The 27,888-nt window shown below is 46.7% G+C and overlaps 1 protein-coding gene across 4 annotated transcripts in view; it reads left to right on the plus strand.

The window, feature by feature from the left end:
* Epb41l4b (erythrocyte membrane protein band 4.1 like 4B) overlaps nucleotides 1-27,888 on the plus strand; it is a 147,545-nt gene that overhangs the window by 101,301 nt on the left and 18,356 nt on the right. For 2 of the 4 annotated variants that reach the window (XM_029475977.2, XM_029475978.2), the window contains exons 16-22: nucleotides 530-738; nucleotides 2,817-2,935; nucleotides 9,027-9,152; nucleotides 13,586-13,653; nucleotides 16,856-16,954; nucleotides 21,861-22,065; nucleotides 24,670-24,747. In XM_029475977.2, the coding sequence (XP_029331837.1) occupies nucleotides 530-738; nucleotides 2,817-2,935; nucleotides 9,027-9,152; nucleotides 13,586-13,653; nucleotides 16,856-16,954; nucleotides 21,861-22,065; nucleotides 24,670-24,747 (904 nt within the window). The remainder of the gene's footprint in view (nucleotides 1-529; nucleotides 739-2,816; nucleotides 2,936-9,026; nucleotides 9,153-13,585; nucleotides 13,654-16,855; nucleotides 16,955-21,860; nucleotides 22,066-24,669; nucleotides 24,748-27,888) is intronic. The other 2 variants (XM_021160258.3, XM_029475979.2) reach the window with 1 other exon arrangement.

A 27,888-nucleotide genomic window follows, 5' to 3' on the forward strand; every position in this document is an offset into this window, starting at 1 on the left:
TATCTAGAAGATACCTTATTCAAAAATACATCTATTTTTATGTGTATGAATGTTTTTGCCTCTTTATGAGTGTGTATCTGTGTGAGTGTGTGTGTGTGTGTGTGTGTGTGTGTGTGTGTATCCATCATGTACATGCAGTGCCTGTAGAGGCCAGAAGAGGGCATCAGACCTTAAGGAACTGGCGTTCCCGATGCTTGTGAGCTGCCCTGCAGGTGCTTGGAACTGATCCTACTTCCTTTAGAAAAGTAGCCAGTGCTCTTAACCACTGAATCATCTCTCTAGCCCTGAAAACGAGTTTTTAAAGTGCAAGCTATTTTATTCCATTTCAAAGTGAAGACATTTTAATGATTCAAGATGTCAGAGCACTCACTAATGTATACAAATCCCCACTTTTGTTCCGTTTCTTTGCACACTGTTTGGCCCAATGCCCTATTTTAAGTAGGGGTCTTTTGAGCCTCGTGGCCTTGAGGTTTGAGAGGTTAGCAGAACGTTGTGTTGTTCTAAATCCTGACTTTGTTGCCTGCCTCAGCTACCCGCTCCCGTCCCCTGCGCTCAGCCCCACAGAAAGGCTGCCTTTCAGCCTCGAGGAGAACGGGGGCACACCATTTGCCCCCAAAACTTCGGGGAGGCATCACCACCAGCATCAGCACCAGCACCACTCCAACTACGGCCTTTCGCTGACCCTGGAGAATAAGGAGGCGCCACTGAGGTCCCCGAACTCTAGCAAGGCCCTCACCAGTGAGTGTGTAGTGGGAGCTGGGTGGGGTGCGGAGGGCCTGTCAAGAACAGAAGGGGATGGGGGGGTTGCCATGGCTACTGGATTTGGGCAGCTTGCTTATAGAGTCTGGTGGCTGGAGGCAACGTGATCTAGACTCAGTGGTTTCCTGCTTCCAAGTTATAAATGGCCTGTCCTTCCTGGCTCCTAGCTTGACTTCTGGTGCAGGCTGCTGGGCTCTAGCAGTGGAAGGGGGTGGAGTCAGATGGTGCTGGGATTCCTGCCCTGGTCACAGTAATCTCGCCTCTGCCCGTTTGTGACATGGCTTCCAACAGCAAAGAGGTGTCAGACGCCCAGGGAGCCTGTGGTGCTATCTATCCTGTAGACAATGATAATAAAGTAAGCAGTTAGGCCTGTGTTTGGCAATATGACTCATTTGGCCCCTGCTAACTCTAATAAGAATGGGTTTGCATCTTGAGTGTTGTATTATTTCCTAACTCAACTTTAATCCCTTTTAGGAATTTATCTTTGATATACTGAGGCAAAGAATTCGTTTTTCTTTTTCTTTCTTTCTTTTTTCTTTCTCGCTGTATAGTCTAAGCTGACCATAAATTCACAAAGATCTCCCTGCCTCTGCCTCTCTAAGTGATGGGATTTAAGGCTGTACCACCACCAGATATAACCTTATTTTTCATTTTAATCATTATTTTATTGCTTGTCTACATCTGTTCATTTTTAACTAGCATTCAGTGTTGTGTTTCTTTATGACATTTTTCAAATATCCCTGCTCCCCCTCCCCTGCTCGTCCCTCCCTGCCCACCCCTGCTTCTGTCTCTGTCCTACTTTTCCCCCAGGAGCCCTTTTCCCACTTTCAAGAAACACAGTCGCCTTCCACACTCCCTTCAGGAGCACAGAGGCAGGGCTGGGCCGAGGTCGGTACGCTGGTTCTCAGAGTAAGCCAGAATGCTCTCCAGGCCGTTTGAGGTTAGCTAAGTGGAAGATGGGAACTCTTAGCCCAAGCCCTGCTCAGGCTATGCTTGCCCTCGTTCACCTCATCCATTTGCATGGAGGTGACTGGGGGGGGGGGCTTTCCGACAGTATCCCTCCTGCAATTCAGTCCCCATAGAGAAACTGCCAATTGTCAGTTTAAGACCTTCTGTTCCTCCCTGCCGGGCATAAGTCCATGCGCTGAGCCTGGTCATGTGACAGATCTCCAACGCCTCATCCTGCGGTCTCAGTCTCCCCCATCCTTCCTACACTCCAGCTGCACGGAACTTCTGTCCTTTCACAAAGTGCCTCGCAATCCCAGCCCTGTCTTTGTGTCTGCTGCTTCCTCCACCCGCAAGGCTTTTCCTCAGCCCTAGGACTCCACACGCCCCTGCAGCCAGCTCACGTGGTGTCAGTGCAGCATCCCTGAGTGCTTCCTCCACGCTACCTGCATCCCCAGCCAGAGTGAGGGCGTCTTAAGCTCTTCGTGCTTTTATGCGAAATGTCTTCCCTTCACTTTCACTAGAATCATGTCTTATTTGTTTGTTTCAACTCCCCAGACGCCAGTTGTTAACAAGCAATAAAGCACCAGCTTTATTGGATAATGAATATTTAATATTTAGTGGATGTTTAGTGTATTAATGAATAAATCCAAACTAGAGTGGGGCGTGGTGGCAAGCAAATGCAACACAACACAAAAAGCCAAAGGCTTTGATTTTGAGAAGTCTGACAGGACTCTCCGAGGCACCTCACCATGCCTCGCAGCCTGGACGTCTGTCTGTCTTTTCAGCATGTAAAGAGCCTTTCCACATTTGAGTATTTTTATGAAAATAATCTCACATAGTACTCCAGAAACCGTGCAAGATAAGTGATTTCTATTTTCATTTCTAAATGGCTTAGAGGCTCGGAGGGGTCAAGCCTCATGCCCAGTGCCGCCCAGCTCATATCCGAGGGAGTAAGGTTATGGGAACTTGACGTCAGATGTTCTTGTGCTGTGACAAGCTGGAAGGGCAGGAAAGAGTCTGGGAGTCAGGCTACGGCGGTGGGGTCTCTGGCCCCCTGTATCTAGCTGCCTTTGAACGTCCGCTTTTTCCTTTCCCTGCCCACACTGTAGAACTGAGTCCAGGCGCGCCAGCCCTGTACAGCGAAGCAGCTGCGCATCTGAAGAAGCTGGAGCTGGAGACCGTGAAGGCTGTGGCACCCTGGCCTGCCCTGCATATCAACATCAACAAGGTGCCAAGGCATCTCTGCACGGGGGCCTGAACCATAGCTGTTGTGCGTGCGTGTGTGTTTGCATGTGTGAGCATCCTCCTGTGGGGTCAGAGGACAATCTCAGGTTTTGTACCTCAGGAGTTTCTCACCTTTATTTTGCTGCCAAGATCTCTCTCTCACTGGCTCAAACTCACCAAGTAGGCTAAGCTGAACATACAAACCCCTGTCCTCAGGGAACCTACCTGTCTCTGATGCCACCAGGCACCACCACACCCAGATTCTTTTTTTTAAAAGGCATATTTAAATTTATTTGTATATGTGTGTGCGTATGTTGGTAGTTACACGTGTGTGCGCAGTGGAGGCTTTAAGAAGGTGTTGGGTCCTCTAAGCTGGAGTTCTGTACCTGATGCGGGAACCAGATTTTGGTTCTTGGTAAGAGCGGCAGGCTGTCTTAGCTGCTGAGCCGTCTCTCCGGCTCTATGCCTGGCCTTTTTATGTGGGTTCTGGGGATCAAATGCAGCTCCCCATGCTTGCACAAGTCTCCTTACTTTCCCAGCCAGCTCCCTGGCGTCTCCACTGCGGCTCTCTCTCCCTTCCTGCTTAGGCTGCTTCAGGAACAGAGCATCTTGTGCCTTCTTGACGGGTAAACTGCCAGCAGCACCACGTGGCACCCTGCACACCCTGTGCCCCTTGGATGGCTCTGTTTTTCCTTGCGTTTTCACTTCCTCCAGTGTGCATGGTCACTGGTCTTAGTAATTTACACTTTCACAGCACCTAAGCTCTTCTGCAGCATGTCGGTGGCAGAGAGCTCACAAGCGCTCGGCTCCCACGGCCGTGGCAGGACATTTGAGGAGCATGCTCCTCTGAGGGCAAGTGCCTGGCTTTTCCCTGGAGCTCAAGAGCTAAGTTATCACTCCCCACCTTTCTGCCTCATTCAGAGAAATGCACCAGAGGTGGGGAGTGGCTCAGTGGGAGAGCATTGTGTAGTGTTCAATCATCAGCACAAGTGAGAAATTGAAAAATCACAGGACATACACACTGTGCAGGGATAAGGTTATACAGGTGATGCTGACCTCACCCTCACACAGCAACAGCGGTCTTACTCCGTTGATTGTTTTATTTTTATTTTTAATTATTTGTGTACATATTGTGTGTGTATGTGTGTATAGGTGTGTGTGTGTGTGTGTGTGTGTGTGTGTGTGTGTGTGTGTGTGTGTGTGTGTGTTCAGGCCAGAGGATAATCTTGGGTGATGAGAATCAGGGTCTATCCACCTCATTTTGAGATAGGGTATCTCACTGACCTGAAACTTGCCTGTTAGATGAGGCTGGCTGGCAGGCAAACCCCAGGGATCCGCTTGTGTCCACTTCTCCAGTACAGAGGTCACAAGCTTGGCCCACCACAACTGGCTTGCCGAAATCTTCTTGAGACAGCACATCATGTTGCCAAGGTATTGGTCTTGAACTTGCTTTGCACGCCAGGATGGCCTTGAACTCTGATCCTCCTGCCTCTACCTCCCACTGCAGGGGTTAGAGGCATGCATCACCATTTCCAATTTATGTGATGTTGAAAATGAAACCCAGGCAGAGGCAGGCGGATTTCTGAGTTCAAGGCCAGCCTGGTCTACAAAGTGAGTTCCAGGACAGCCAGAGCTACACAGAGAAACCCTGTCTCAAAAAACTAAAAGAAAAGGAGAAAGAAAGAAAGAAAGAAAGAAAGAAAGAAAGAAAGAAAGAAAGAAAGAAAGAAAGAAAGAAAGAAAGAAAATGAAACCCAAGGCTTTGTGTGCGGTAGACAAGCATTCTGCCAAGTGAGTCGCAGCTCCAGCCCCCTGTGTTATTTATTCTTTATCGTTAAGAAACATTTCTCGGGCCAGTGAGCTGTCATATGCGGTAAAGGAGCTTGCACCCAAGCCTCTTGACTGAGTTCTATCCCTGGGTTTCACATGAGGAAAGGAGAGACCTGACTCATACAAATTATCCTCTGACCTCACACAGTTACACCTGTACACATTTATAAGTAAATAAATGTAATAAAATATTTTAAAAGAAAACTGTTTCTTGAAGGAGATTTCAGTAAGCCCCTCAAATGGGAGCCACTAGCTTGAATGTTTTTTTTTTCCCTACTTTAAGGATGGAATCACCTCATCTAGGGTTTTTGTAACTTCCTGTTCTTAATTTAATGATTTTTCACTACCTTTTTCCAAGTGGTACCCCAAACGAGGGCAGGAATTTCAGTCTCATCATATTTCCCATGTGCTAATTGTCCGTATCAACAGTTTATATATACATCAGACTGCTTCCTTATCCACAGATGACCTTCCCAAGCAGACGGCCTGTTCTACTATGACACCAATACGCCATTGTCATTGATTTGTATGAATTGTTAATGCCATATTGGATGATATAGTCTCGTTCCACAGTTCAAACTGAACATAAAATGTGGTGATTCTAAAAGACAGACAATACACAGGGTGGGGGGTGGGGGACATGCCTTAAGTCCCAGCACTCAGGAGGCAGAGGCAGGTGGATCTCTGTGAGTTCAAGGCTAGTCTTGTCTACAAAGTAAGTTTCGGGACAGCCAGAGCTACACAGAGAAATGGTCCTGAAAAACCAAAACAAACCAAACCAGACAGCACAACAAAGTTGGGGCCATGCTCTGAGCTAGAACTGTGGTCTTATAATCTCCCTTGGAGATACCTTTGTGTGTGTGTGCATCCACGTGTATGCATTCATGGGGTGTAGAGTGCAAGTGTGGGTGTGGATGTGTGGATGTGAGAACATCAGAAGACAACCTTATGTGTTGGTCTTCAAGCACCTTCCACCTTCATTGGCAACTAGATCTCTCACTGGCCCGAAACTTCACTACGCAGGCCAGGCTAGCTGGTCCTGTGGGCTTCCGGAGCTCTGTGTCTCTCCACCTTCCTTGTCATTAGTGAGGTAACAGACCCTCCCTGCCCTGCCCTGCCCTGCCCTGCTTTTTATGCAGCGTCTGGGAATCCAAATTTCTGTCCTCATACGTGTAAGACAATCCCCACCCAGCACTAGAGATGCCTTTTCAATAAAAGGCACACAAAGATGCAAAAGTTTACAGATTTCATATTGGTCTTCAATAGAGGTGATTCATGTAGCTGAGCAGTACCTAGCAGTACTGCTTTGTCCAGCTGGGACAGGAGTGAGCCAGCTTGAATTGTCTGGTCCTAAACAGCAGGTTAGGTTGGCTAAACTTGAGGGGGGGACGTCAATGCTGAATCCTTCTCTTTTTTTTAGCAGTACTCCATTACGTTATGTAGGTCTTCATTATTGTCAGTGTAACCGCTTCCCCGTAAGCCATTGTCAAAACCCTCCAATGGGCTCCTAATTAAGTTCCCATTTGCCAAATGCTGCTCCCCTAATTAAAGCCAACAGCAAATGAACTCTTAACATATCTATGGAGAAAAATCCATTCAGGTATGAAATAAATAATGTAACTGGATTTACAAGCACAAAATAAGTGACCCAAAACCCACACAGTAAAACTTACATTTACAGATAATAAGTTATATGTGAGTTAGTCATTTTCCTAAAGGGGGAAACTCCATCTCCTGGGGTAATTAATCCAGCCAGATGTGCCATTTTTTGAGGCCCAGCATGGTGGTTTACTGTCCTTACCCTTCTCATATCCCAGTCATAGCTTGCTGTATTTTCTTTTCTAACTATGGAATCTAGCATGAGAAAGCCATTCATAATTTCCTAATTTTTTTTTTTTTGTCATTGAGCATCTTAAAGTTCTTATGAAGGAGGAGGTAGCAGCAGAGAGGTCAGGGAGCTAGCGTGGTTGAGTGGTTGGGAGTTCTGGATTTGGACTCCATCAGAATCTCCATTCCTAGACCTTGGCGCTTCCGCTTCCCTCTGTGTGACCCTGGGCAAGTGGCTTCCCGTGGTCCTGCTTTGTGTTTGTTCTCATCTACAAACTGGGGGTAAATGATACTCTTGCTTTCTCTTCCGATCATGTAAATCTTTCCCATAGGATGGAGGAGAGCTTGGAGTCAAACCTTGTGCTCCACCTAGCTGCAGCAGCGGCCCACAGCTGTCTGCCTTCTGCTAAAGTGGAGAGAATGAAGGTAGCAGCAAGAGAAGCCAGCAGAAGTGGCTTCTTAGCAAGTGGGGACGATGTTGCTGCCAGACCTATGTTCACTCGTGGGTCCCACTTGCGGAAGGAGAGAACTGACTCTCCAACGTTGCCTTCTGACTTGCTACACACACACACACACACACACACACACACACACACACATTCCCACACACTAAAGGAATAAATAAAAGCTTTTTAAAAGAATGTAAAAGATACCTTGCTCCAAATAGGTGAGACAAATGAGCCTCCAGTGAGTCATGCACATGGAATATGTGGCCAGTGACTGGCTCATGATAAGCTCGTGAACATGCTCTTACTACTGGCGTTTTCTCTTAATCATCACCATTATTGCTATCATGGTCCTCCTCATCATCCTGTCCCTCCTCATCGTCACCACCAACACCTCCATCATTATCATCATCATTGTTGTAGAGGTTGTTACCAACATCATCACAGTCATTACCAAGGTCATTGTCATCACCATCTATTTTTGATGGTACCCTAGAGAGAAAGGACTGACATTTTATTTCAGAACACTTGCCTCTGTCTCTTTGGTACTAAATGGCATGGCCAGGGTCTGCTTCTCTCCCAAGTGTTCTTCTTGTTCATTGGTCGGTCCCTTGAGGAAACTGGATTCTATGCCCTATTTTTTTTTAATTAGATGCATTGTCTAGCCACTTGTCCTCCACTTCTTCTATGGCTTTAATGATATTCCTACAATGAATACCAACATGGGATTCTTGGTTTTTCTCAGTATATGGGCCAGACTCTTCGTGAACTTATCATCCTTCTGTGTCCCCCTCCTGACTGCTGGGGCAGTAAAGGAGAGCCACCACGCCTAACTCCAGTGGGGCTTTTGATCTGGTGAATAACAATACCAGTTGAGCAAGTTGAGGATTTTTGAACATTTCCTCCTTCCCTTGGTTCGTGATGGCTGACCAGTCACATTCCTCCTGAGAGCACTGAATTTCCATTAGCAATCATGAGGTCTTGTGCATTTCTTATGAAGCATATATCTCTTCTGATAATAAGTGGGTGTCACCATAACTGTCTAGATGAAGTAGATATTGGGCACCAAGTCTAGGTCAAGCATTATATTGTTCTGGGACATGCAATGACCATGACCAAAATATGGTGAGCAATTAGACATTATCTTCCCCAAAGTGGCACATATACCATCTAAGATCATTTCAGGGCTACATGTAAAGATGAATAACTTTTAATAACCATGTCAATACTGTGTCTACTCTAGTGATTTGATAGCTTTTGATTTTAAAGATGTTTTCCTTTGAACATGATTCAAATATAAATATGTATTCCTAGTGTAACCTACCTTAACTGAGTCACATGAACTTTAAGGACATATTCACTTAATACTTAGGAGATGGCAGAAATTGTGAAATTAATACCAAATTCCTGAAGCCCAGTGTGATACAGGGTCTAGGAGTGTGGTTCCATGATAGATCTAGCATGAGGCCCTGGGTCCCATTTGCTGCATAGACATTAAATGAATTAAAGAAGTAGCAGAGATACAAAGTCCTTATTTAGGGTCACAGTTTCCAGCAAGGTTTACCCAACAAATATCCGCAAGTATTTTGTGCCCTTTTTCTTGATCCTGAAAATTACTGGCATGTATTGCTATCTCTGAGGTAGCATGGAGGGAATAGCTCTAGGCTGGGCTGGGGGAAAAGAAGCTGTGGCTTCTGTCACTGGTCCCTTCCTGTCACTGGTCCCTTCCTGTCTAAAACCTGCACCTGACACCTGGTGTGTCCAGTCCCTCCCTCACTAGAGAGTGGGATGTTATGTGGGAAGCCTCTGTATTAGAAAGTGACAGCCTAAATGGAAGTGTATTAGGGTACACACACAGACACACACACACACAAACGTATACACACTCAGATCCCTGTGTTAATTGTCGTTGTGGTTGTTGGGGAAAATCATCATGAGTTTTCTTTTCTGTCTGCTCAACATGTGTGTCACCTGCATCCTGCTTTATCTCAGGCTGAGGAAAAGAAAGTTTCAGAGAAGACCCTTCAGACCCCGCTGCTGCCTTCGCCGGTAGCAGATCATGTGAAGTGCAACATTTTGAAAGCACAGCTGGAGAATGCCTCTCGTGTGAATGCCCAGGTACGTGGGGTGAATACTCCTTCAATTTCATATGCTGCAGGATTTCCTCAGTGCCACACAGGGGGACAATGACACAGAACCAGTCAAGGTCTAGTATGGAGATAGGAGCCACTTCTTGGTATAGGAGCCTGGATGTTGTTGTTGTTGTTGTTACATTTTATCTCTTTGTTAGGAGGGGTGCAGGGGCTCATGCCATCCAATGCTTGTGAAGGACAAGGGACCACTTTCGGGAGTCAGTCCTCTCTTTCTGCCATGTGAGTCCTGAGGATTGGACTCTGGTTGTCAGCCTTGGCATCAGGCACTTTTACATGCTGAGCTGCCTCACTGCCTCCAGGAAGCCTGGGTTTTAATGTAAAGAATTGCTAGTGGGTGTGGTTATTATTTATGTAAGCGAATGGATGACAGGGAAACGAGAGACAGTGGCTCTTACGTGCTAGTGGCATAAGGGCCCTGAGCAGAGCTGTCCCTTCCCTGAGGGTTCAGGAAGTCACTGTGGGGGTAGTGATCCTCATGTCTAACCAGCTCCCTGAACTACACTTTGACTCACACTTCTCCAAGGGACTGGAGGTGGCAATTCCCGGAAGCACTTTCCATCACAAGAGCAGGGGAACAAAAATGTAAATGTGGACATTTGAGTGCCAGGAGGAAGAATCTCACACAGGTGAAACTTAAACTCATGAGTTCAGGTCCCCATAGCCTCCTCTTGTATCTAACTTCATGAGTTACATATGGCCTGATCCCATTCTAAGGGCTAGGGGTGACAGGGCCCCAAAATCTGGGGAAAGGAGCTGTGTCTGTGATGGGCAGGGTGACACAGGATCTCCTGGTACTGCCATACTGTAACCTGACTTAGATGTTCCTGTGGAGGAGTGGGGTACCATGGTTGAAGAAGCCAGGCTGGGGTAACCCAAAAGAATGTAAAGCCGAAAATTTCTCCGCCTGTAGTGCCCCCTGTTGGCAAAGGAAATTTTGTTTGGGGCTTCTCATCCCAGATCCGTGGAGGAGGGGTGAATTTGGAGATAAGAGAGGATAGTGTAATAACTGACATAAACCCTCTGACTGGCACCATAGCACATATCACTGGCTCCATAATGGCCATTAATTACACTCTTTATGCCACCCTAAATGAGGGTTCTAAGGCAGTGGCCCCAGTCACAGGTCGCCTCTAAGGAGAAACCCATTGGCCATCCCTGCCCTGAAAACAGCATATAATAAGCTATGGTCAGCCTGACAAGATGACTCAGTGGCTCAGTTCAATCCCTGGACCTATATGGTCGAAAGAGAGAGCCAGCGCCATAAAGTTGTCCCCTAATCTCCCACGCACACCATGGCTGGCGTGCGCGCAAACACACACACAGTAAAAAGAGATGTTTAAAGCTACAGTTGTCCAAGTGCTCATTAAAACAATATGTAAGAATCGACAGTCCTTATGAGTCTACTGTCTATACTTACATTGTGAAGAGTACATACTCGAAAATATCTTCATTCTCTACCTACATAAATAACAATCTGTATGATTTGAATCCTCCCAGAAGATGCTGTGAGGAGCAAGAGCAGACTTACAGGGTTTCTTCCATTGGGAGGCCATGATGTAAACAGGAGGTATGGACCATGTATTGGAAAGCCAGATGGTCTGGTTCTGTCTGCAGTTCTCAACCTTCCTAATGCAGCGACCCTTTAATACAGTCCTCCCGTTGAGGTCACCCCCAGCCATAAAATTATTTTGTTGCTTGTTCATAACTGTGATTTTACTAATCTTATGAATTGCAGTGTAAATATCTGATGAGTAGGATGTCTGCTATGTGACCCCTGTGAAAGGGCCATTTTAACCACTAAGGGGTTGCAACCTCTGACTCAGGTTTGAGTCCTGATCTGTGTCTTAGTGATGTCATTTTTGTTTTGTTTTGTTTTTGTTTTCTTTCGAAACAGGGTTTTTCTGTGTAGCCCTGGCTGTCCTGGAACTCACTTTGTAGACAAGGCTGGCCTTGAACTCAGAAATCCGCCTGCCTCTGCTTCCCGAGTGCTGGGATTAAAGGTGTGCACCACCACACCCGGCTAATGATGTCATCTTAAACTCATCTGTTAACTCCCCGGACTTCAGCTGTTTTGTACGGGATGGGGATCAGCTGGGTCTGGCAGTATACACCAGGAGTCCCAGGCACTTGGGAAGCTGATACAGTAAAGTCTCTAGGATCCAGAGCTAGAGACCAGCTTTGGACAACAAGGGGCTGAAGAGACAGCTCAGAGATTAAAAACATTTTCTTTGCAAGCTTGAAGATTGGAATTTGGACTCCAGCATGCATATACAAGCCAGGTGTGATCCCATCCACACCTGTCATCTCAGCTTATTGGGGAGGCAGAAGGGTTGCTGGGGTTGGCTAGATACCGGCCTTGTTGAAAAGCCACTAGCTCCAGATTCAACAAGAGACCCTCAAAGGTAGATAGTAATGAAGGAGGACACATGACTCCTTTCTCTAGCTCTGCATACCTGAACACACACATACACCATACACCCGTATACATTACACACTCACAAATTAAAGAAACCCAACAAAACAAAACAAATTAAAAACAGCCTCCCTAGGTAACTGTTAAGATTAAAGAATAGCACGGAGATCCTGATGAGTGTCTCACATTACCTCAGGACATACTGGTAGGAACAATCACAGATTAAGGCTAGGGGATTGTTGGGGACACTGACTGCTCTGGGTGATGGCAGTTGGCACTTTTTACAGGACAGTCAGGTTGATGCCTCACCTCAAACTGAGTGATTGCAGGGCTGGCAGGGTAGCTCAAAGGATGAAGGCAGTGGGTGCCAACCCCTGTGACCTGAGTTCCATCCCTAGCAACTACATGGTGGAAGGGGAGAGCCAGCTCCCCCAAGTTAACCTTCAGCCTCCATGTGCGTACTGAGCAAGTGCACACGCAAGCACACACATATACACATAAGTGTAAAAAGTAAGTGAACCTCAGCTGTCTCAGGTCCCAGTCGAGTCTGATTGTCTTACCTGCTCTCCCACTGTCATTTCTGTATATGCTGTTTGTCCTATCACCAAGCAAATAAAACTGTACATGTTTGGTAGCCTATAAAGTTGATGTTATGCATATGAGGAAGGTCTGCTGTGTTCCCAGAGGCCTTGCGCGCACAGAGCAAGATCCAGGTTTCTGCTATAGAAGAGGCACTATGTGTCAAAAATAATTCATTTGAGAAAGTGTGAAAAAGGAGGGGATATAGACCCAAAGAAAAGGAAAATATACTGGCTCAGACAGATAAAAAGGAAGGCCCTGAAAATAGTGGAAGAGGAGAGAGGGAGGCGTGAGGTCAGTAAAGCCGGGAATGCTGGCCCTGCAGTGCTCACCCATCACTGTAGGAAGGACGCACGCACCCACGCACCCACCCTCCAAAGCAGCATATTAGCCTCGTCTAGATTTTGAGAAGTCCTCAAGGAAACCTGCTCTATTTCCCTTCTTTCTAATGGCATGGGCTACTATAAATGGCTCCCACTCTCCTCCACAGAACCAATGTTCTCCGGAGCTACTCTAGGAATCCCTGGGTTGCTGTAGCTTGAGAGTTTGCGGTGAAGAGCTGCTGTATGCAGCCCAGCATCCTGCCAGGGGCTAAACACCAGTTCCCTATGGGGTCAGCACAGAGCACAGGTGTATGGAAAGGAAGCCAGAGGTGCTGTCTCGTTTCTGGCTGTAGAAAAGACTGTGACAGGAGCTGTCTCTGGATTCGTGTGTGGACTGCTGTGTCCTCCCCCCACACACACACACTCCCGACCCCCCTGTCTCCATGACATTACTGAGCGTCCATTCAAAGCAGAGGCTGAACACAAGGGCTCTGGGTGGGGCATCTCCCCCACTGACTGCCTGTGTACATGCTATTCGGCTGGCTGTGTGGGTGTCCGTCCTTTCCTCCCTTTTCATTCTCAGGGACTCACCAGAGGAAGGAAGACAAGACTTGTATTAAAATCAGATGACATCATCCCTTCCGGGATTGCTCCTCGGATACAGGATCCCAAGTTCCTTTTAAAGCTGTAACTGTAAATGCTACGCAAACCTGTAGCCCATTCTTGTTCTTGATACACAGAGTGCCTGAAGGGACTGACTGTGGGGTTGCTTTTCCCACACGTTTCCTTTCTAACTAAGGCAGGAGCTGACACATAGCAAGTGCTCAATAAAAGTATGAATGCAAGCGTTGATTGAATGTTCAGTTTCCGCGCCTTAAGCCTCAGTAGCAGAAATGACTCAAGGAAACTTTTTTGTCGTTGTTATTTGCTGTGAAAACAGAATAACTTTGTGACTGACTAGACAACCTAACGAATTAACCTCTGTGGTCCTTCCTATTGCTACAATCCTTTGGATGCAGAAGACCTGAGAGCATTTTTACATGCCAAGCTGTTTACATGTGACTCACTTGTTTTCTTTAACAGATTGGAAAAGAGGAGCCCTCATTTGTAAATATCAATAAGAAATCGAATCTCCAGGATTCTAATGTCAGGTCTGTTGGTTCTTGTTTGAGTGGGGAAATGACACTGCATTATGTCGGAAGTGTTGCTCCCCCCCATCCCACCCCCCGGCCCTGCCTGGGGTGGGGGAAGGAGGGACAACCTGAGTGACAGAAGTAGAGAGGGAAAACAAAGGGGAGAGAATAGGGGCCCAAAGAAACCAGTTCAAAGACTCCCTGTTGCTTATTCCTAGCTTAACATTACTGCCCGCTGAGCTAGCAAAGAAGCCAGCCTCCTTGAGTGGTTTCTGAACCATGTAGAGCTGACCTCAGTTCCCAGAGTGGCGGCATCGTCATCGTCATCGTTGATAATACAGGAAAGAGGACCCTTCCCCGGCTGGCTTCTGCTTGCTGCTCTTCCTTGGGTTCTCATTTCTGAACTTTGTCAGGACTGGAATCACATGGGTCCGTTGACCCTCTCAGCCACTATCTCCACACCCCATGCCTCAGGGGAATCCCGCCTCAGCCCAAGTGACTGACAACATGTCACCAAGGCCGTCTTATTGGCATTTTGGTGGTCTGCCATCCTCTACTCCTCAGAGCACTTTCCTCAAATGACAACAGCATCTCTTATTGACAATCCCAGGTCCTGGCTGCAGAGGTTAACTCAGTAGTAGAGAGCCTAGCATGCTCAAGGCCCTGGGTTCGATCCCCAACCCCGCCAACCAGAGGAAGTGAAGTAGACTCCGGAGTCCCCCCTTAGTCCTTGAGATCCTGTGTGTGTGGTTGGGGGTGGGGGGGGATGAGAATGGAAGGAGGACAGAAAAAGCATCTTAGTGAATGCCTGGGTATCCTAGGGAATGGTTATACTCAATGCTCAAAGCGAAAGCTAGCATTTCTCTATGTTGCCTTAATGGCAGTCTGTATGGGTCTCTCCTGGACTTTACAGGGACTTAATTCAGGCTGAGGTCCAGCTCAGTTGGAGAGTACTTTTCTAACATATACAAGGGCCCAGGTTCTGTCCCTAGCACTGGGAAAAGCAAAACTAAAAGCCCCTTTCCACTCTGCCCACCATCCCTTCCTTCATCTGTCTCCATTTTGGAGAACAGCATTATTATCTATTTCCTCCCCAGGCTTGAAACTCAAGAGTCCTTGTTCCCACCCACCCGCCTCATCCCCTCACCTAATTGGTCATCAAAACGCATCAATTTGAGTTTTAAATTATCTCATAGACATCTGTTCAGGACCTTAATCCCTGCTCTTCGCAGCCATTCCTTGTCTCCTATTCTGGATCACTAATAGTCACTAATAATTGACTCTCCCATCAATATGTTCTTCATGGCTCTGAGGACCTTTCTACAATGCAAACCTGGTAGTGCCCCTTCCCAGACTAAAACCTTTAGTGACTGTCACTGCCTTTAGAGTAAACTCAGCCTGAGGCCCTCCCTACCCCTTGCCCTTCTGCTGGGGCCCCTTTAATGTCAGGGTGATGGGGATGGTACCCTACATTCAGCTAGGCCTCTGCTGTCTCTCCCATTGGTGGTCTTCCTTGAATGTGACAGAGAACCCTAGGATGGGGTCATTTCAGGCCCTGGGGTTCTGGCCTGAGGAAACCATGAATTCAACATGTTGACTCAAAGTCCTTATTTATTCTTTACTGTGTCCATCCAGAAGACACTTGCTAGGGACCAACTGCACACTTCCCACATACTAGAAGAGGAAATGGGAGTGCAGAAGTGGCTTGCTGATCTGTCAGGGTCCCAGCTCAGGGCCTCAGCTGGTCTCATAACCTCTTTGGCGTAACTGATTTTTTTTTAAATATCAAATTAGTCATGACCATAAAAATATATTAAAGATTTTTTGTAAAGTCGCTATTTGGGGCTGGCAAAATGGCTTTAGTGAGTATCAGGTCCCACCCTCAAGGCTGAGGACCTCAATTTAGTTCTCAGATGCACACGGCAGGAGAACTGACTCCCATAGGCCCTTTGCTCTTCAGCCTCTGAACACACATAGAGAATACATTTTTTAAAAAGATAATTAAAAAAAAAACAGTTTTAAATAAAACCATTGGGTCACCATAAATGATTGAGGAAAAAATAAAAGGAAACTTTAATATATTTTTGAATGAAAAAAACTAAAAGGAATAAAATGAAAAAGAAAGGATAGGACTGCTCCTAGCTATGGCTGTGGCTGGGGAGAAAGTTTATCGTAGATGTGCAGGAGAGCACAGCCAGGGGCAGGGACATCTGGGGGAGTCCAGAGTGAACATGACCTTGAGCCAGGCTCAAGGTGAGGAATGGGGGAGGGGGGAACTAGGTACCTCAGCCAGAGGCCAAAAGTACAAAGAAAGCAGATATACAAAATAGTTGGGTTATATAGGGAAGAGCAACCCAGCCCACTGGACTGGGTAGGGTAGGCCAGCTATACCCTGTAACAGGGTCTGACTGATGCTGGAAGAACCTGGCAGCTAGGTCTGTTTTGATATGTTAAATAGGCACCTCTGTCCCATGTTTGAAACCAAACATTTTTACTTTTATGTGTGTGTGTGTGTGTGTGTGTGTGCGCGCGCGCGCGCGTACCATGTATAGGTGTCCCAAAAGGCTAGAAGAGGGCATCAGATTCCCTGGAGACGTTATCGGTAGTCTTAGGACACCTATCATGGGTGCTGGGAATCGAACTCAGGTCCTTTGGAAGAGCAGCAAGCACTCTTAACAATTGAGCTGTGTCTCTCTTAAAAAAAAAAAATTCTCATATACATAGTATTAGATTATTTTAGAGAGAATCCTAAAGTTCTTTTGATTATATATTTTCACCATATATATAGGTATGTATATGCATATATATATATAATCTCAGTGTATGTATGTATATATATATACACAGTATATAGCTTCACTATATACTATAGTTACAGCCATTGTGAGCTACCAAGTTATTGGGAACTAAAGCTGAGTTATTTATGGGTTTTCCTTCATTCCCCAGCAAGACCTAGCCATGACCCAAACCCTCATAAGAGGTAGGAAGTTTTGGAGGCAGTTTTATTTGGTACCTCACCTATTCTGGTCTCTATAATGTTTGCTTGCTTATTTGATTTTGAACTCATCTGCATTTGTAATATAATTTCAGTTATTAAGTTAAACACTAAGCCAAGAACAGTCAGAGTTCTTGACCATCAGACTCAGTAAGCTGAATATTACCTGAGAAGCCTAATACAAGAACATTACCATTTTAACAATTTTTTTTCCTATGTCTCTAGAAGCCCCATTCCTATCCGCGTGGAAACCGCCCAGCCAGCTGTGGAGAAGCCGGAAATCAAGCCTCCCCGTGTGAGGAGGTTAACAAGGCAGTATAGTTTGTGAGTTCTGCGCTTATCTATCCCCTACGCGTGAAGGTTCAGTTATAAACTCATTAGCCCTGCCGCAGGCACCTTCTCAGATGACCATCCCCCAAACTCCATTTAATTCCCATTTCGGTGTCACCGTGAGCACATTGATCCTTACCGACCGTGGCACAGTAAACTGTTCCCAGCATTCTGTGGCCGCCACCTCACAGGGGCTGAGGATTGGGAGTCTGGCACAGCCTCTCTGAGCTTCTCTGTTGGGTCCCCAAAAAGTTACAAATTATCCCGTGAAGGCCTTGGTCTCTCACATGGTTGCTATCAGAATCCATAGCCAAGGAAGCTGTTGGACCCCATGCTACTGTCTTGTAAGGTTTCTCTGTCAGAAAGCGTAGGAGAGGCAAGATGAAAGTTGGTCTTACATAGATAGCCTTATACAAAAAAGACATCCTTTCTTTCTTTCTTTCTTTTTTTTTTTTGCCATATTCTGTTTATTGGAAACACATTGCTAGACCCAGTTCACACTCTAGAGGAGGATTACATGGGTGGCTGATTGCTAAGACAGGAACCCCCAGAGGCCATAAGAGAAGCTGCCTTCACACCCCATGGCGTGATAGCTAAGTGCTCAGCAGGCTCGGTCCACATAACAGGAGGGAAAGGAGCTACAGATGATGTCAGGCCCCACCCAGGTTTTTTTTTTTCTACTTAGTTCAACAAAACTCTTGGCTCTGGTTCCAAGCATTGTCAGGTACTGGCAAAGTGGCTCTGACAATTCCCACCTGTCATCTCAACTTGTAGTCTCATAGAGTGCTGGAGGCAAAGACAGAGTTGTAAACAACAGCCCAGACAAGCCGGCTGAGGCCTGTAGGAAGGGCAGTGGGCTCAGCCATGGGCTGGAAGACTGATGGCAATGGAATTCCCTTTGGGCCCCAGCTGTGGCTCAGGCGACATGCCTGGGTGTGAAGTCTGTCAGAGAACTACAGAGGAATCTCTGGGCACAACGGGAACTGTGGGCAGTCTGGGGTTTTGGTCCGTTTGTAGCTCTGAGATCCTGAGAAACAAAAGGAACACTATGAGCCAGCCTTTACTTCTTTTTCCATGTTCGTGTGTGTGTGCGTGTGTGTGCGTGTGTGTGTGTGTGTGTGCACGCACACATCCACACATGTATTTACAGGATGGGAATTGATATCAGGAATCCACCTTATTCACTGAGGTGAAATCTCTCAAACCTAAAACTCACTAACATGGCTAGACTTGAACCAGCTCTGGGGCCCCTGTATGTCCTTTCAGAGGAGGGAATTAATTACAGGCAGTGCACCAGGCCCACCAGTCATTTACGTGGGTTTCCGGGATTCCGAACTCTGGTCCTCAGGCTTGTGCTTCAACCACTGAGCCATCTCTCCAGTACCTTTGTCTTTTCTGCTCTTTCATTTCGTTTCTTCCTTTAGAGTGAGGTCTTGGCGACCTCACCAATGCAAAGCAAGTGCCGTACCACTGAGCTACGTCTCTCATCCAGTCTTCACATGCTATTCTGAGACAAGGTCTCCCTGTATTGCCCAGGCAGACTTTGAATGTCTGATCTTCTTGCTTCCGCCCTCGGGGTATTGGGATTTCAGGTCTGTAACACCAGGCTTGGCTTCAAGTGCTTTTCCTTCATCTGTAAAGTGAGATAGTGCCCACACTAAAGGATGGTTGGTTTGGGTTTTGAGACAGTTTCACTGTGTAGCCCGGAGCCATCCTGGAGCTCACTCTGCAGACCAGCCTGAATTCACAGAGATCTGCCTGCTTCTGCCTCCCAAGTGCTGAGATTTTACAAGGGTCTGGCCAAAGGTTGTGTTTCTGAAAAGAAGAAAAAAAAAGTAGGGATTCAGGGTGCAAAGTGAAGGTTGGAGTGCATTGCCAGAGGCAATCCCCCAACAGCCAGCACAGACTGCCATTGGCTCCTTGTGGGAAGGTGAGGAAGACAGTGCTCAAGGAGTTATAAGAGCAGGCACATGGGGCTGGAGAGATGGCTCAGCGGTTAAGAGCACTGACTGTCCTTCCAAAGGTTCTGAGTTCAAATCCCAGCAACCACATGGTGGCTCACAACCATCCATAAGAGATCTGACGCCCTCTCCTGGTGTGTCTGAAGATAGCTACAGTATACTTAGATATAATAATAAATAAATCTTAAAAAAAAAAAAAAGTTAAAAAAAAAAAGAGCAGGCACATGTCACCTCACTAGCCTGGATCCTCACTAGCCTGGATGGGAAGCTAGGGGTGTATAGCACCAGTGTGTCCAGGAAAGTCAGAATGTCTGGAACTCAGATAATGAACAGCTCTGATGATCTCTGGGGAACAAATTAAACTATGAAAATCTCTCCCGCTCCCTCCAGGACAAGGCCGCCGGAGTTTATGTTCCCTTTCATTTCAAAATTCAAAACATGATTGTCACCCATTGAGGATAGGTAATCCTATTAAATAATGACTAACCACCGGAAAGGAAAAATTTCTCTTAATCACCAAATTGGCTCTTGTTTAAAATAATAATAATAATAATAATAAGTCCTCTCACTTTTGCACTACTGCACTCAGCAAAAGAGTTTTAAGGCACAGTTCTTCTCCGCAAATCCTTGTTAATGTGTCCTGTGAGCCAGGTGTGGTGACACATGCCTGTAATCTCAATACTTGGCAGGTAACAGCTGGAGGGTCAAGAGACTGCAGCTAGCCTGGGCTACATCCATAAAACAACAACATTTTGTGAACTTATTGTGAGTTACCTCAGAATTACCTCAGAGACTGAAGTAAAGCTGTTGACTTACTGAATTTTGAAAGTCTCCTCTTTGTCTAAGTTAAGACAAAAAGACTTTAAAACATATATCTATTTAAAATAGATATATTTAATATGTACTGATATTTATATTATATACTATATAGATATATTTAATATTAAATATATATTTTACTATGAAATATATATTTTTATTTATATATATATATATATATATCTGGAGAGATAGCTCAGTAGTTGAAAGCGCTTGCTGATTTTTCAGAGGACACTCTTCATTCAGGTGTCTCACAACTGCCTGTATTCCAGCTCCAGGGGATCTGATGCCCTCTTCTGGCCTCTGAGGGTATCTGCAACCACATGGCATGTACATACATACAGACACAGAGAAATTTGTTTAAAAAATGTCTTTTAGAAAGAAGAATTTGGAGCTTTTCCTACTTTAGAGTCTTTGGGTTAACTTCCTACTATATGAAGTGGGCTTTTTAAAAATGTCTTTTTTTGTTGTTGTTGGCAGTGGGAGGAGAGGGGGTTCGAGACAGGGTTTCTCTGTGTATCCCTGGCTGTCCTGGAACTCACTCTGTAGACCAGGCTGGCCTTGAACTCAGAAATCCGCCTGCCTCTGCCTCTGCCTCTGCCTCTGCCTCTGCCTCTGCCTCTGCCTCTGCCTCTGCCTCTGCCTCTGCCTCTGCCTCTGCCTCTGCCTCTGCCTCTCTGCCTCTCTGCCTCTCTGCCTCTGCCCCTCTGCCTCTGCCTCTGCCTCTGCCTCTGCCTCTGCCTCTGCCTCTGCCTCTGCCTCTGCCTCTGCCTCTGCCTCTGCCTCTGCCTCTGCCTCTGCCTCTGCCTCTGCCTCTGCCTCTGCCTCTGCCTCTGCCTCTGCCTCTGCCTCTGCCTCTGCCTCTGCCTCTGCCTCTGCCTCTGCCTCTGCCTCTGCCTCTGCCTCCAAGTGCTGGGATTAAAGGCGTGCACCACCACTTCCCCGCTTTTAATGTCTTTTTATGTAAAAATAAATAGTAACTCTAGTTTTAGGGTTAATGTTTTTACATGAGGATAAAAAAAATATTCACCTCTCTCTTCTGCATCACTCACTGTGTGACTAACTTTTAAAAAATAAAGTGAAAACCAGGCTCGGCAGACGGCTTGGAAGTTCAGAGTCCGCGCTGTTCTTGCAGAAGACTGGAGTTGGGGGTCCCGCATCCATATCCTGTATCTCCCACTGTGGGGACCTGATACTTCTGGCCTCCAAGGGGACACATGCATGTATCCACACATATACCCATAAATAAAAACAAATAAAAGATAAATTTAAAAACCTGAAAAAATAAAGGGTTAGAAAGACAGTTCATGAGCTTGATTTCTGCAGCCTCGCAGGAATGTTCATCCTTCCAAGGCTACCATGACTTACTGTGATGTGAGTGTCCAGCTGAGGGCCCGCTAGCAGAGACGCAGCTAAGAAAGTATGGTATTGGTCATGCAATAGAACATTTCCCAACCTAAGAGAAAAGGGCATTTTGATGTATACCACAGCACTGTGAGGTTTCAGGAATAGGCAGGATTCTGGAGACAGGGACAAGATAGGACTAAAGATTGCTGGGAGATGTGAGAGAGGCCCATGGGGAGCCCCTGCTCAGCAATCAAACAGTTTTGGTTACAATTGATGCAAGACTGGGGGATATAGAGTGGGATGGCTACACAGTTGTGAAGGATGTCATGCTATGGAATCATTCCTTTATAAATGGTTAAAGTAAAAAATATAGGTGCACACCTTTAATCCCAGCACTTGGGAGGCAGAGGCAGGTGGGTTTCTGAGTTTGAGGCCAGCCTGATCTATAAAGTGAGTTCCAGGACAGCCAGTGCTGCACAGAGAAAGCCTGTTCTGAAAGAGAGAGAGAGAGAGAGAGAGAGAGAGAGAGAGAGAGAGAGAGAGAGAAAGTGTGGTTCACCACAATCACAGACACACCCACACAGAGGGGCGGGGGAGTGGCAGAAAGTCCAGCCTAGGTCTGTTTCCATCTTGGATCCTGTATGGTGGACATTGAGTTGGCACCCATTTGGAGAACCCTGTCCTCTTGCTTTGCCCTGCCCCCCACCCCTCCCTCCCCGTGCCCCTCACAGCCTGTGTATTATTGTAATGAGCAGAGCTTCATGTGCTTTTAGTAACCGCAGTGATGAAGATGACCTCCCTCCAGACCTTGCTGAGGCAGTGGGAGCCACCACAGCCACAACCATCACCACCACCACCACCACCACCACCACGATGTCTGCCACTCAAGTTTCGGTGTCACTGGTGTCCCCCAAAATCCAGAAAGTCAGCTCGCCTCAGAAGTCAGAAGTCAAGAGTCCGCTGTCCCCAGGGGCCAAGGTATGGGAAAGAGGCCCAGGCATAATACACTTATTGAATGAGCATTTACATTTTACATACTCAGTTGCATGCATGCATTGACAAGCAGTCAAACCAGACTGATAACTTAGGTGGTTGAGTTAAAGCCATGTATGATTCCCAGCACATATAGAGTAGGCAGGGTCAGAAGGTCAAGGTCATACTCCACTACGCAGTGAGTTCGAGGCTAGCATGAGACTTGTATCTAAAAGAGCGATACCAACCTTAAATTGAAGAAAGTCAGGTTGGTTCCAAGGAAAAAATACTGATAATTAAAAATAAAAGTAGCAAAATATATTTTCACACACTCTGATCCCAAGATATGTGGCAGCCATTTATAAGAGACAATAGAGAAAAAAAAAAAAAAAAACCAGTTTGCACCGTGCTTTAGGAAACGCTTAAGGGATGCTTGGTGGTAATGTTGCTGTATATTACTGTGTCTCCCTGGATGACTTTAAAGCCTGGTGTGGAGACATACATCTTTACTCTTGGCAGTCTGGGAGGCAGAGGCAGGTAGATTTCTATGAGTTCAAGGTTAACCTGGTCTCCTTAGTGAGTTCCAGGACATCCATCCAGGGCTACATAGTGAGACCCTGTCTTGAAAACAAAAAAACGCCGGGTGGTGGTGGCGCACGCCTTTAATCCCAGCACTTGGGAGGCAGAGGCAGGCCGATTTCTGAGTTCGAGACCAGCCTGGTCTACAAAGTGAGTTCCAGGACAGCCAGGGCTATACAGAAAAACCCTGTCTCGAAAAAAACCAAAAAAAAAAAAAAAAAAAAAAAAAAAAACCAAAAAAAAAAAAAGAAAACAAAAAAACAAACAAACAAACAAGCAATCAAAATTCTATCTTACGGGCTGGTGAGATTGCTCGGTAACTAAAGGTGCTTGATACCCAGCCCGATGACCTAAATTTGATCCCCGAGACCTACATGGTGCGAGGAGAGAACTGACTCCCAAAGTTGTCCTCTAATACACACACTCCCATGCTGCAGCATATGTACACACACACACACACACACACCCCAAATGAATGTAAATTTAAAGATAAAAAAATGTTTTAAACCATCTTAAAATATCACAAAACTAAGGGGAGAGCAGTAGCCCCAGGTGCCTTTCCATACTGGACAACTTGGAGAAATAAAATACATAGACATGTTCCCATCCATACCTCCCATTGGGTAAGGTGTGTTAATGGTTTGAAAATGGGAAACATCACTCTGTCAGCTTGAAATTTCAGAAAATTGTACACGTGGATGGTGGTAACCAAGACCTTACGTGAACCATTCTTGCTTCTCTCCGTGTGACTCTGTCAATGGCCAACCTTTGGCAGTTGGTTCAAATACAATTGAACCTGATCCTGTCCAAGCACATGCTGAGCCAAAGATGGCTGTGATCCATGTAACTTCTCAAGGAAAGGTGTGTCCAGGGAACAGCTTCCCAGACAGCAAGATGGGAGCCCAGAGGGTTCCAGCTCCTGCTGTCACGCACCCGTGATAGCTTTGATAGGATAGTCTCTTCAAGGCCCATATCCCCTGAGCCTTAGCTTCTCCTTCTTCTGAAGATGAGAGGGTCAGCCTCGATGCTCAGATCAGTCCGGAAGCCTCACTGGGGCTCCTGAGGGCCACTGGATCCCTGAGACTTATCGGGTTCCAGGGTCACACTTAGCAGCATCTAAACAGATCCAGGCCCATAGCCTGCATGAACGAGGCCCATCTTCCCTGATGTCCTTACCTCATATGTCTAAAATAGGCACAACAATGTGTTTGGACCCTCAGCATAGACTCGAGCAGGCTGAGGCCCTCTGGCATTCTATAGACTGAATCCTGGAATATTTTTTGTTTTTTGGAGTTTTGTTTTTGTTTGAGTAGCAGGCTGGTCTGGTACTTAACTATGAACCCAGGATGGCTTGGAACTCATGGGAAATCTGCCTTAGCCTACTGAGTAGTAGGGTTATAGACGTGAGCCACCATACTGGCTTCACTGCCTGGAATCGGGACTGGGTCTTACAGTTTGCCAAGTGAGAAGCAGGCTCCTCTCATGTATCTCACAGATGGTTAAAGACAGGGCTGCAGTATTAGAGTGTGGAATGGGAGCTACAGAATCCTCCCCAAAGCTCCAGGGCGCCCTCTTGTGGCCATCTCTGCGCAGGACAAAACATTGTCTGGAACAGTCTTCAGAGGTCCCTCCCAGCAACCCTCCTGCAGCCTCCTTCCTATTATTCTGCTGCTGGTCAACTCAGCTCCTTCATCTCTCCATGAGAGATGGCTTCTTTGTTCTATTTATGTATTCTACGGACTCTTAAAGCATTTCCCCAGAACCAGGGGGGAAAAGTGATTTGTAGCTTTAAAAAGGATAGATCCTGCACTTTACCCTACTTCTATCCATGAAGATTTCAGGGGAAAGTTGGGGTTCAGACTGCCTATTTTGTACACCGCTGAGGGAGGAGTATGTCGGGGGTGGAGGTAGGGGTGGGAGGGAGTTGCACACTGAGCAGTTCAGGGCTAGAAAAGTGTACCCTTTTCCCTTGTGCGCCCTGCCATCTGCTCTGGGTATCGCTAACCAGGGCCCGTCTTCCTCCCTTTGCAGAGTCCCTCTGACCACGGAGGCACCTTGACCCTGGGGCCAGGCGACTTGCTGATGGACTTTACAGAAGCTACCCCTCTGGTAAACTTCTCATTTTTCTAAAAGCAGAAAAGCCACCGACCACAGATGCGTCTGGCAGTGGGAGGGCGGACAGGCGGGCACTGCTGTGGGAGGGCTTCTGTTAGTCCTGGAAGCTCTCAAGGAGAGTCAGAAGACAAGGGCTTCATCACCCTTTGGGGCCCTTGATGGAGGGGTTCGCCTTCTCCTCAGAGGGTAGCTGCAGGGGTCCCGCCTGTGCCTGGCTGCTGCTTCTCCAGCATAGCAGGGCTCCTTCATGGTTGGGTCTCAGCTTCCTGGCTGCCCGCCCAGGCTGTGCCCTGCATGCCCACCCATCTCTTGCTGTTGCTTCTGGCAATCCATCTGGTCTGAAACACTGGTTCAAGGCTCTTCTCTGGCTTCCCACACCCCTTATGCCCCCCTACCACCATCTTTCCTCTGCATACAGGTCTTCCCTTAGGGATAGTGGCCCTCGTGGGACTCCTGCAGGTGAGAAAAGCCCTTTTTTTTAGAGGACTGAGCCCTAAAGGAGTCAGGCAGGCAAGTTCTCACTTCAGTCTCTGGCCACTGTTTACACACACAACTGTTTTGCATGTGTGTGTGTTTTTTTTTTTTGTTTGTTTGTTTGTTTTGAGATAAGATCTTGTGTAGGCCAGACTGAGTTTGGACTTGCTATGTAGCCAGGGATGCCCTTGAACTTCTGATCCTCCTGCCTCTAACTTCTGAGTTCTGGAGTGTACTACCATGCCTGGTTTATGAAGTGCTGAAAATTGGACCCAGGGCTTCCTGAACACTGTGCAAGCACCTGCCAGCCGAGCTGCATTCTCTGCTTTCTGCTCCCCATTTAAGAATCTTGTCGTTGGATCCTAGCCTGTCTTCCCTACAGCACAGATGTCAGGATGGCATTGTCTATCTCAGAAGTGTTATCAGGAGAGGAAGAAAAGAAAAGGAGGGAAACACACTCACACTCACAGAGAGAGAGAGAGAGACAGAGAGAAAGAGACACAGAGAGAGATTGAGGCTAGAAGGCAACATGAATATATGTAAAGTATTATTAGATGGTACAGGCAAACTTGGAAATGACTACTGGCTGGGCTCAGTCATATCTCAAAAGCGTTGAGCATAAATCGTGGTCCACCTTGAGGTACACATAAATCACCATTTGGGCTGTGAGGCAAAATATGAATCAAGTCAGAACCCATCTCCTGAGTGCTTTGTACTTAGTTATGGGATAGCTGCAGGTTAGAGGGCAGCTCAAGGGTGGCCAAGAAGTCGGGTTGATAAATGGCCAAGCACCATGTAAGCTGCACAGGAGATGCCCAGGGAAAGGCCAGAGGAAGAGTCACTGGGCATCAGCTTTAGAGGAAGGACTCTTCAGAGGCTTTTAGGAGAGTCTGGGCTGACACAGCACTTGCCATTTCTACAGCTATCTCTGTTGCCTAGCAAGTTATGCTAGCCTAAGAACAGCTGAGAGCTGCCAGGGAGGACCCTGCTCTGGGGACCATCACAATTGAGCGAATGCCATGGTTACTCTCAGTCTGCTTGTTAGATGGGTTGCCAAGACCAAAGTCCCTTCTCCCCTGGCTGTCCAACAGAGTTAGCATAGCTGATAGCTTTTGAGCAAGGCCTCGGCCGCCCTTTGCACAGATACAGAAACTGAGTGTCGGGATAGGCAAAGCACACAAGACCACATGGGATCAGGATCCCTGGTATCTGGCCCCTCCCACTGAGTGCTATGTGCTGGGCTGGAGAAAATCTGGCCTCAGGTTTGGGGAATTTGCCACTTTAAAAAAGATGTAATTTCCAGGATGGGGAAGAGAACAGGGATCATGGAAGAAGGTAAAAAAAGTAGCTTGCCTGGGTCAGGGGTCGACAGCTACATCTCCGCTGAAACTTCTTGTTTAGGAGTGCCTTGTGGAAGATGGAACCCCTGGCTGCCATCTGAGAACATCCTGTTCTGGGGGGGGGGGGGCAGCCAGCCAGAGAGATCTGGGAACTCTTAGGGCACATCCTGAGAATCTGTGAAGTAGAGAGCGGAGACAGCTATGTTCTGAGGACCATGTGTAGGGAAATCTGCTTAGCAGGAATTAGAAGCCAGGTAAAGCTATCCCTGTGAGTTAGACTGACAGGTAACTTCCAAGCTGCCCAGCTGTGCTACAGAGGAAACCACGTGCATCCGTGTGAGTGGTTGTCCCCTGACTGGGACCTCTGTGTGAATGGTTGTCCCCTGACTGGGACCACTGGATTTTAGAGTATGAAGGGAAGTTTGTTGGATAACCAAAAATGTCACCTAAGCATAATAGCACAGGCAGTAATCCAAGTATTTGGGAGGCTAAGGAAGATTGCCATGAATACCAGGTTGGCCTGGGCCATGGTGTGAGTACCTGACTTTAAAAAGGGCTTGCACAATTCTATATTAAGGGCAAGCAAGCATGAATAAAGTACTAATTCACTAAGGAGTTTGGTGGCTCTAAGAACTACAGTCAATTTATTTTTTTTTAAGATTTATTTATTTATTATATGTAAGTACACTGTAGCTGTCTTCACACACACCAGAAGAGGGCATCAGATCTCGTTACGGATGGTTGTGAGCCACCATGTGGTTGCTGGGATTTGAACTCTGGACCTTCGGAAGAGCAGTCGGGTGCTCTTACCCACTGAGCCATCTCACCAGCCCCCAGTCAATTTATTTTTAAAAATATATCATAACTCTTTACAAGAGTAATGGGATTCCTCTCAGAACCGTGTGTCTGGTATATAGACTTGATTGCTGGTAGAATCAAAAGATCTTGGCTTGGATATTACAGACTTGGGTTAGAAAGGAAACAGCGTGTGGCAGTAATTCCTTGAGATCTGCCAAATGACTTCCTCCTTCAGGGACTGTCACCCACTCTTGTGGGATACCCTTCTACATCTCTGGACAGCTCTGACTTAGCTATGAACTACGGTCCAGGAGGTTTTATATATACAGAGCTGATCCTTGGGCTATAGTGAAATAGCTACTCAGGGAGGTCACTACAAAGTGTGACCTTGGGATGACCTGATGTTCCAGTACGAATATACAGGCTCTGCTGAGGATGTGTCTTGGCACCGTAGGCTCTGACCTTTTTTTGTTCCAAGTGAATCCTGTTTCCATGAGTACCGAAGAGTGCAAGGGAGGAAAAG

The sequence above is a fragment of the Mus caroli genome, unplaced genomic scaffold (assembly GCF_978045245.1).
Source record: "Mus caroli unplaced genomic scaffold, Mus_caroli_1 scaffold_6, whole genome shotgun sequence".
Lineage (NCBI taxonomy): Eukaryota > Metazoa > Chordata > Mammalia > Rodentia > Muridae > Mus > Mus caroli.